The 10,000-nt window shown below is 41.4% G+C and overlaps 1 protein-coding gene across 1 annotated transcript in view; it reads right to left on the bottom strand.

The window, feature by feature from the left end:
- LOC307262874 (myosin-14-like) overlaps positions 1-10,000 on the bottom strand; it is a 51,438-nt gene that overhangs the window by 15,866 nt on the left and 25,572 nt on the right. Inside the window, exons 18-27 of the mRNA XM_080043880.1 lie at positions 9,250-9,371; positions 8,069-8,138; positions 7,100-7,260; positions 6,118-6,226; positions 5,690-5,821; positions 4,512-4,718; positions 3,378-3,515; positions 2,085-2,208; positions 1,095-1,266; positions 173-385 (exon numbers count right to left, since the gene is read on the bottom strand). Of these exons, the coding sequence (XP_079900006.1) occupies positions 173-385; positions 1,095-1,266; positions 2,085-2,208; positions 3,378-3,515; positions 4,512-4,718; positions 5,690-5,821; positions 6,118-6,226; positions 7,100-7,260; positions 8,069-8,138; positions 9,250-9,371 (1,448 nt within the window). The remainder of the gene's footprint in view (positions 1-172; positions 386-1,094; positions 1,267-2,084; positions 2,209-3,377; positions 3,516-4,511; positions 4,719-5,689; positions 5,822-6,117; positions 6,227-7,099; positions 7,261-8,068; positions 8,139-9,249; positions 9,372-10,000) is intronic.

Below are 10,000 nucleotides of genomic sequence, written 5' to 3'. Positions count from 1 at the left end.
ATATAAAGATAAGATAAAAGTATTATCAATAGTCTTAATTGTGTAAAAATTCTAAGAATATCTTAATTTTGCTTGTTGAAGTTCCTAACAGATAAATAAAGTTAATTGAATTGTATGGAGTGGTGCATTGGAGTGTCATGGAATTGAATTGAATGCATATGTTCATACATACCGTAGTTCTTGCTGCGCGGCGGTAGTATCCAGGCTATCTTCCAGCTCGGAGCGGAGGTGGTTGAGTTCGTCTGCCAGGTCCCTGCGAGCTGCTTCTACTTTCCCCCTCGCCGAGCGCTCCGACTCCACGTCCTCCTGGAGCTCAGAGAGCAAGGCCTCCAGCTCACGCACCCGCTTCACTGCCAGGCCACGCTGGGCACTCTCCTCTTCCAGACTGGGGACAGGGAGAGATTGCATTACATCTAATGTGTCTGTCTGTCTGTCTGTCTGTCTGTCTGTCTATCTATCTATCTATCTATCTATCTATCTGTCTGTCTGTCTGTCTGTCTATCTATCTATCTATCTATATATCCGGCTCCGGCCTTTGTTGCAGTGGTCGCGGGTTCAAATCCGACCCGTGGACCTTTACTGCAGGTCATCCCCTATATCTCTGTCTCTCCCCATTTCAACTCTGTACTATCCAATAAAGCTTGAAAATGCCAAAAAAGAATATTGAAAAAAAAAAATAATAATAATATAATATAAATAAAATGTGAAAAATGTAAAACAATAATACAATAAAAAATGTAATTAACTAAAAAAAAATGTAATTAAAAAATATGTAAAAATAATTAAATTAATTTATAATATTAATAATAAAATAAGATAACAAAATAACTTAAAAAAAAACAAAATATATATATTTATACAACTGTCATAACCTTCCCTTACCGTGCCTGTGTGGCCTGTATCTACTCCTCTTTAGCTGTCTGTCTGTCTGTCTATCTATCTGTCTGTCTGTCTGTCTGTCTGTCTGTCTGTCCGTCCGTCCGTCCGTCCGTCCGTCCGTCCGTCCGTCCGTCCGTCCGTCCGTCTATCAATCTATCTATCTATCTATCTATCTATCTATCTATCTATCTATCTATCTGTCTGGCTTCCCTTACCGCGCCTGTGTAGCCTCTATCTCCTGCTCTTTAGCTGCCAGCTGGGCTCTGAGTTCGGCCAGTTGGTTCAGCAGGTCGGCCTGGTGCTCCTGGAGGTCTGTGAGCTCCGCTTCCACTTTCCTCTTGGCCTTCTCCACGTCCTGACGAACTTTCTCCTCCTTCTTCAAACGCACTAAACACAACGGACAAGACGGGTAAGAATAGTTACGTTTCGGTTTTTACAGACGTGCTTTTAGGGGGCGGGGGACTAATTATCAAGATGATTTTGTATTAAAAACTATAAGGTCATAAAGTAGCTACGAAGAACTTTTAAATATTTCTGAAACAGTCTAATTTTTCCACTGATGATCAAAAGTTGGAGGACTTACAATTTAATAATTTTTTTACTCTTATCCTATCTGAGAGACTTGCATCTCTAAGTAATGTTTTTGGCATATTTGGGAAAAAGACATTGGAATGCGAGATTTTGTAGTGGTGCTTTTTGTGGGGTGGGGTCTAAAAAAAAACGCAAAAACCTAGTGAAGAAAGTTACATTTTTGCAGTGTGCCAACCAGGGACAGTAACTTATTATTAATAAGTTATTATTAATAATAACTTAAAGACCTACTTCACCGGTTGGAATATGAAGGTGTATTGAACTCGGAGATCCTATGTAGTATAAATGTGCAAAAAAAAATGAAATCGGATCATCCTAGCCTGAGAAAAGGCAGAAAGAGTGTTTTATGGTCTCACTGTCTAACCCTACATTTTCCTTACTGTGACATCACAGTAAGGGTCAGGATTAACAGGACAGCTGGGCCAAGGGAAGACTGAGGGAAGACAAACCTCATTCATTATATTATAATAGGGATTTTATAATGATAGAACGCTGGTTCCGTATGGGTGAAGTATTCCTTTAATCTTCTATCTATCCAAGCACAGAAGTAAACATAGGAGAGTTAAACTGAATGGAGACTGATAAAGACATTAGAGTAAGTTATATTTCCTGACCCTCGATGTCTGTGATCATGGACTCGTGTTTGGTCTTGAGCTTGGTCAGGTTCTTGGACTTTTCTTCTTCCTCCGCCAGGTTAGAACTCATGTCGGCCATTCTCTCCTCCAGAAGTTTCCTCTCCTGATAGACAGAGACAGTGTGGGTTAGAAAACAGCATAAATCACATCTACTCTACTCTACATCTACTCTATCCTACATCTCCTTTACCCTACTCTACAACCCTTCCTCTCCTGATAGACAGAGACAGTGTGGGTTAGAAAACAGCGTCCAGGTAGGAAATTATATATCGTTAGCCTCAAAGCATAATTGCCTAAATCATATTTACTCTACTCTACTTTTACTCTACATCTACTCTATTCTACATCTACTCTACTCTACATCTACTTTACCCTGCTCTATAACCCTTAAAATATGACTTAGGCAATTGGTAAATGGACTTATATAGCGCTTTATCTCCGTTGTTCACAGACCCAAAGCGCTTTACATTGTTTTGTACACATTCACCCAGTCACACACACATTCATACACCGATGGCAGCAGCTACCACGCAGGGTAGGCTTAGCACTAGGGTGCTAAGTTAACTAAGCTAACTATCGGGAGCAATCCGGGGTTCAGTGTCTTGCCCAGGGACACTTCGACATGTGGCGGGAAGACGGGGGATCGAACCTCCGACCCTGTACACCAGAGGTGAACTCCCTACCACTTCGCCACTGCCGCCCCATCGGCAATTATGCTGTTATAGCTAACGAAAAGTAGATGTAGTAACGATATAAGATTCAATTGCAAGAGGTTCTGTTTGAAGTGTAAATGTTGTTAAATGTCTTTGTAAGTGAGTTTTTTTCGCCTCTGGAGTGCAGGGTCGGAGGTTCGAACCCCCACCTACCCGCCACATGTCCAAGTGTCCCTGGGCAAAGAGACACTGAACCCCACATTGCTCCCGATGGTTCAGAGAGCGCCTTGCATGGCAGCTACTGTCATCGGTGGCTGAGTGTGTGTGTGAATGGGTGAATGCGGTAAGAAATGTAAAGCGCTTTGGGGCTGAGAAAATCAGCTAAAAAGCGCTATATAAGTCAAGTCCATTTACCATTTTAAGACTGTCATTGTTACTGAGTTTTTTTTGTTTTGTTTTTGTGTGTGTGCTGTTCTTGGATGTATTTCTTCTTTTATTGTATAACAGGATACTTGGTGAAGGCTGTTTGATTGAATGTGTACGAAAATAAATGAATAAAAACAACCAAAATGTGTTGACACCACACAAACAAAACATTTAAGCTTTCTATGTGTGTCACCTTCTGTAGTTTGGTGTTCTGGTCTTCCATGTAGAGAACGTCTTCCTCTAACTTCTTGACTTTTCCCTCCACAGCGACTTTCTCCAACTGAAGCTGCTGCTTGTTGTCCTGTTCCTCTGCTATGTGAGCCTCCATCAACTGCAGCAAGACAATGTGTGCGAGTGTTGTTATATATATATATAATGTATATGTCATAAATTCATTAAAAAAGTCATAATAATCAAATCAAATCAGTTTTATTTGTATAGCCCAAAATCACAAATACATTTGTCTCAGTGGGCTTTACATTTCATACAATATGATACAATATGACACCCTCTGCCCTTACACCCTTAGCTCGGCTGAGAAAAAACTCCCAGTAAAAAACCCTTTACCGGGATTACATTTTTTTTGAAGAAATCTCAGGGAGAGTCGACAGAGTAAGGGATCCCTCTCCCAGGACGGACATACTGCAATAGATGTCATAAGTAGAGAAAATCACGAAGGAATTTTAAGCAATAATTTAAGCAAAATATTTCTTTTTAGCTCAGATACAAAAGCCGTTATCTCGTGAACAGTTGGACGGTGGTCCCCTTTGCTTACATTACAGTTACATTTTATAGATGATGAATTTAATAAAAAATTATATAAATAAAGAAAATAATACACGTAGAAATATAATTATTTCAAATAAATACAATTATATATAAAAATTATAATAATACTAAAACAATAATAAAATAATATGAAAAATAAGAAAGAACTTAAATAATAATAAAACAAATAAATAATTGTATAATACTACTACTAATAATAACTTCTTAATCTAAATAAAACATTTAAATAAAAAAATATGTATATATATATTTTTTTTTAACCTTTATTTCTACAGGTAAATCCCATTGAGACCGAAGACTCTTTTACAAGGGAGACCTGTTTTCCTTTCCCACGTTACCAATCTCACACACATTCATACACCGATAGCAGCAGGCTAACTATCGACATTCACACGAGGCAAGGTGGGTGAAGTGTCTTGCCCAAGGACACAACAACCATGACACAGGTGGCAGGGGGGGGATCGAACCGTCAACCCTTTGATCATCAGCCGACCCGCTCTACCACCTGAGCCACAGTCGCCCCATTGTGTGTATCTACCTGTAGTGTTTGCTCCATGTCCTTCTTCTCCTGGTGCATGGCGTGACCTCGTTCCTCCTCCTCTTCTAGTCGAGCTTCCATCTCATGCAGCACCTCCTCCAGCTCCTGTTTCTTAGACTCCAGTCTCCCTCTCACCTCCTCGGCCTCCAGATACAACTCTGTCTCCGCCTGAAGCTTCTGCTCTAGCTGCACACGCTCCTCCATCAACTAGACAGACACACACACAGACACACACACACACACACACACACACACACACACACACACAGGTAGACACACACACACACACACACACACACACACACACACACAGGCAGGCAGGCACGCAGACACGTACACACGCACACACATAGGCAGGCACACACACACGCACACACACACGCACACACATGTAGGTACGCGCACACACACACACATAGGCAGGCACGTAGACACACACACACACACATAAACACACACACGCATACACACATGTACACACGCACACACATGTAGGTACGCACACACACACACACACATAGGCAGGCACGCAGACGCACACACACAGACACAAACACATACAAATTTGTTTTATTATAATACAGTTACTCTTTATTGAACATGTTTAAAAGAAAATACAGACAAAATAAAACGAATGAGCAGTAAAAAAGGAAAGAAAGAAATTAACAAACAAATGGGATCCTCAGGATCCTAAGCAACAAACTCATAACTCAAATAATATAGTTCATGTTCAAAAGGGATAGGAAGAACTTTTCTGGTCCTACCCCCTCTTACCTTTTATAATTGTTCACAAAAAAATGAATGTTCGGTAACAATATGTAAAGGTCACAGTAACCTTTGACCTTTGACCTCCAAAATCTACTCAGTTCATCTTTGAGTCAGAGAGAGAGAGAGAGAGAGAGAGAGAGAGAGAGAGAGAGAGAGAGAGAGAGAGAGAGAGAGAGAGAGAGAGAGAGAGAGAGAGAGAGAGACATTAGTGCAAAGTTTGAAGAAAATCCCTCTAAGCGTTCTGGAGATATTGGTTGCGTTCCGAATCGCATACTCTTTCTTTTTTCTATTCTACATACTACATCTGACGATAAAAAGAATCTAGTTAGGATGCAGTAGGCATACTATTGGGACTATTGGGACTTCGGAACGCAACCATTGCGTTCTGAAGACCTGCTTGTTATTTGTACCTGTGTGTGTTTCACTGAGATCTCCTTCAGTTGGCTCTCGGACTTCAGCGCGGTTTCTTTTGCCTCTTTGAGTTCCTCGTCTTTCTGACCCATTTCCTCTTCCTGTCTGGTAACCTGGAGCAACGGCTTCACCTGAAACACACACGCACACACACCCACACCCACACACACACACACACACACACACACACACACACACACACACACACACACACACACACACACACACACACACACACACACACATTATTGGTACATTTTATTTATTTAAAAAAAGGGGCGGAACTTTCTGCCCATGTTACAGGTAAAAAATATTTACAATGTTTGTTTTCATGGTTTTTATCTTGATTTAAGGAACTTATGGATCGCGTGTGAGTGAGTGAGTGAGTGAGTGAGTGAGTGAGTGAGTGAGTGAGTGAGTGTGTTACCTTGGTGAACAGCCTCCACCACTGCCAGTTCTTGAGTATGAGGTAACAGGCGCAGTTTCTCTGGATTACTTTCATGGCGGTTAGTTGCTGCTGTCGTTTACTGAAGGCTCTGTAACACAGACAGACAGACAGACAGACAGACAGACAGACAGACAGACAGACAGACAGACAGACAGACAGACAGACAGACAGACAGACAGACAGACAGACAAACAGACACACACACACAGACACACACAGACACACACAGACACACACACATAGTTTGCATACTTTTATTGACATAATGCATACTTCCCTATAGCCCCTTACCCTTACCCTAACCCTAACCATCTAAACTAAATGCCTAACCCCAACCCTTACACTAACCCTAACCATCTAAACTAAATGCCTAACCCCAACCCTTACACTAACCCTAACATAAACCTAATTCATACCTGAACCTTAAAACGTAGTGTTAACCCTCACAGCCCTTTAAAGGCCCTTAAAATTGGTTCTCACAAAAACAGTTGTACAAGTACCCACACACACACACACACGCACGCACACACACACACACACAAACACACACACACACACCTACACACGCACGCACGCACACACACACACACACACACACACACACACACACACACACACACACACACACACACACACACACACACACACACACACACACACACACACACACACACACACACACACACACACACACACACACACACACACACACACACACACACACACACACACACACACAGTTTGTACCGCTATACTTTTGAGTACTTTCATTGACCTAATGCATAAATCCCTAGACCCTTACCCTAAACAGTTGTACAAGTGCACACAGACACAGACACACACACAGACACACACACACACACACACACACACACACACACACACACACACCTACACACACACACACACACACACACACACACACACACACACACCTACACACACACACACACACACTTACTTGCGTGCCAGGAAGCCCCGTGCTTGTCCCTGGAAGGCGATTATAACCACGGTGAGTTTGAGGTCCCGCTCCTCCTCCAGCTGAGCCAACACGCCCGTCCTGAAGAACATCTTACTCTGACCGATACGGTACAGGTTAGTGTCCAGGTCCAGGTGCTTTACCTGGGGGGGGGGGGGTGGGGAGGGGGAGGGGGGGAGAGGGTTTAAATTGGGAAGTAAGGTTGCGTTCCGAATCGCATACTTTCTACTATATAGTATGTAGAAAAAAGATTTAGGATGTCCCGATTCTTGTGGCCAGATTTAGGATGGTTAGAAGTACCCGGATGTCCTACTTCATGCGGCCAAGATTGTTAGTGTTGAAATCAGCATCCTATTTGGGCGATTCTGACCCACAATCCAGTGCGCACCGGAAGTGACATCACATCGACGGAGCCTCCATGTGAAAACAACTGGCAATGTTACGATGAAATAAATAAGTAAAAGTATGTCCCAATTGTAGCGTACTGCATCCTAACTATACTTTTTATGGTCAAACGTAGTATGTAGAATAGAAAGAAGAAAGAGTATGAGATGTGGAACGCAGCTTAAAGGTGCAGTGTGTAATATGACATCATCAAGAAAGTTCTACAAAGTTCTAGAATGCAACGCTCCCTGGGTAACCCCAACCCTTTCGAATAATAACAGAAGCTACAGTGGCCTTCAAGGACAAGGACAATTCTAAATTTTAAACAATGCACCTGATGACATTCCAACTATGACACTTTCAAGATGGCGGCACTAGGCCTTGGTCCAAAATATGCAGAGATATGGACATATATGAGACCCTTTCTAAGGGAAAAAAAAAAATTAAAAAAAAAATTTCAGCTATTATGCACTAAATTAAATGTACTTATGGATATTATAATTACTTCCTACAAAATCTGCTAGGAAATAAAACCCAAAATTCTACACACTGCAGGTTAAGACTCACCATCAGACTGCAGGCCTGCTTCCCGTCCATGAAGCCCTTGGGGATGGCGCTGGCGGCAAGAATCTCATATCTACAAACCAAGAAAAACAGTTTACTGCTAATCAAACTCTATTTAATTAAAAAATATATATATATTAACTCAAGGTATGAATTTGTAAGTTAAAAAAAAATAGTCTCAGACATGGATGATCATCTTATTTTTTTAAAGGTTTGGTGTTTGTACTGTCACTGCGATGAACTACAACATTGAAATTATTTCTTTATTATTCTTTTTTATTAGTTGCCACTTTGTGTGGCCGTCGCTGTGCGTGAAAATCACTATTTACACTGAACAATAAACATAAACGCAACACTTTTGTTTTTGTTCCCATTTTTCATGCTCTTAAACCTGCAGTGTGTATAATTGTGGGTTTTATTTCCTAGCAGATTTTGTAGAAAGTAATTATAATATCCATAAGTACATTTAATTTAGTGCATAATAGCTGAAAACATTTTTTTTAATAATTTTTTTTCCCCTTAGAAAGGGTCTCATATATGTCAATATTTCTGCATATTTTGGACCAAGGCCTAGTGCCGCCATCTTGAAAGTGTCATAGTTGGAATGTCATCAGGTGCATTGTTTGAAATTTAGAATTGTTCTTGTCCTTGAAGGCCACTGTAGCTTCTGTTATTATTCGAAAGGGGTGGGGTTACCCAGGGAGCGTTGCATTCTAGAACTTTCTAGAACTTTCTTGATGATGTCATATTACACACTGCACCTTTAACTCAAAAACCTAAAACTTTTTCTAGATACACAAAAGAACCATCTGTCAGATTTGTGAATAATATTTGAGAGAGATGGTTCATATTTTTGTTCAGTGTAATTTTTGGGGCGACTGTGGCTCAGTTGGTAGAGCGGGTCGGCTGATGATCAAAGGGTTGGAGGTTCGATCCCCGCCCTGCCACCATGTGTCATAGTTGTTGTGTCCTTGGGCAAGACACTTTACCCACCTTGCCTCGTGTGAATGTCGATAGTCAGCCTGCTGCTATCGGTGTATGAATGTGTGTGGGAATGGTAACGTGGGAAAGGAAAACAGGTCTCCCTTGTAAAAGAGTCTTCGGTCTCAATGGGATTTACCTGTATGAATAAAGGTTAGGAAATAAAGCTTGATTGATTGAATTAAATGCTAAACCGTCCTCACCTCTGTCTGAACTCCTGGAAGACGATGCGGTTCGGGAATCCCTGTCTGCAGATCCTGATCCCCTCCAGCACTCCGTTACACCGCAGCTGCTCCAGCACCAGGTTGGAGTCCATCTTACCAGACTACAGGGAAACAACAGGGTTAATATAAAGCTCTAGTGTGTAGCTTCTGTCCAGGTTAGAGTCCATCTTACCAGACTACAGGGAAACAACAGGGGGTTAATTTAAAGCTCTAGTGAGTAACTTCTGTCCAGGTTAGAGTCCATCTTACCAGACTACAGGGAAACAACAGGGTTAACTGGTAAAGTGTGAAAAAAAACGCTTAAGTGTGTATAGAAACACAAAAAAAAAACGCTAAGGTGTGAAAAAAAATGCAAAAAAAATCCAAAATTTGAGAGAAAAAACTAAAAAAAAACGCTACAGTGTAAAAAAAAATTACGAAAAAAAACCGCTAACGTGTAAAACAAAACGCTTAAAAGGTGTTGTTAGCGGAATGGTTCTTTTAGCTAACTTCCTGTCAGTTACTACAGTCAGCAGTCCCCTCGCTCGTCCCTACGTCACCACATTAATGCACTGCGGTCTTCAAGCAGCGAGTTATCTCTAGCATCATCTCAGATAAGTAAGTGTGATAAAAACCACCAAAACAGACATTGGGAAGGATTTTTACCTGCTCCGCCATTGTAGGCGCATAAACATTCACCCATCTGTCGCTCTGGCGTGCACCGGCAGTGAGACCATGAGTGAGACGGTTT

Source organism: Ammodytes marinus (genome assembly GCF_949987685.1).
Source record: "Ammodytes marinus genome assembly, chromosome: 16".
In the NCBI taxonomy this organism is placed as follows: domain Eukaryota; kingdom Metazoa; phylum Chordata; class Actinopteri; order Uranoscopiformes; family Ammodytidae; genus Ammodytes; species Ammodytes marinus.
Note: the sequence above shows the minus strand (reverse complement) of the source record. Positions and strands in the feature narration are given on the sequence as shown.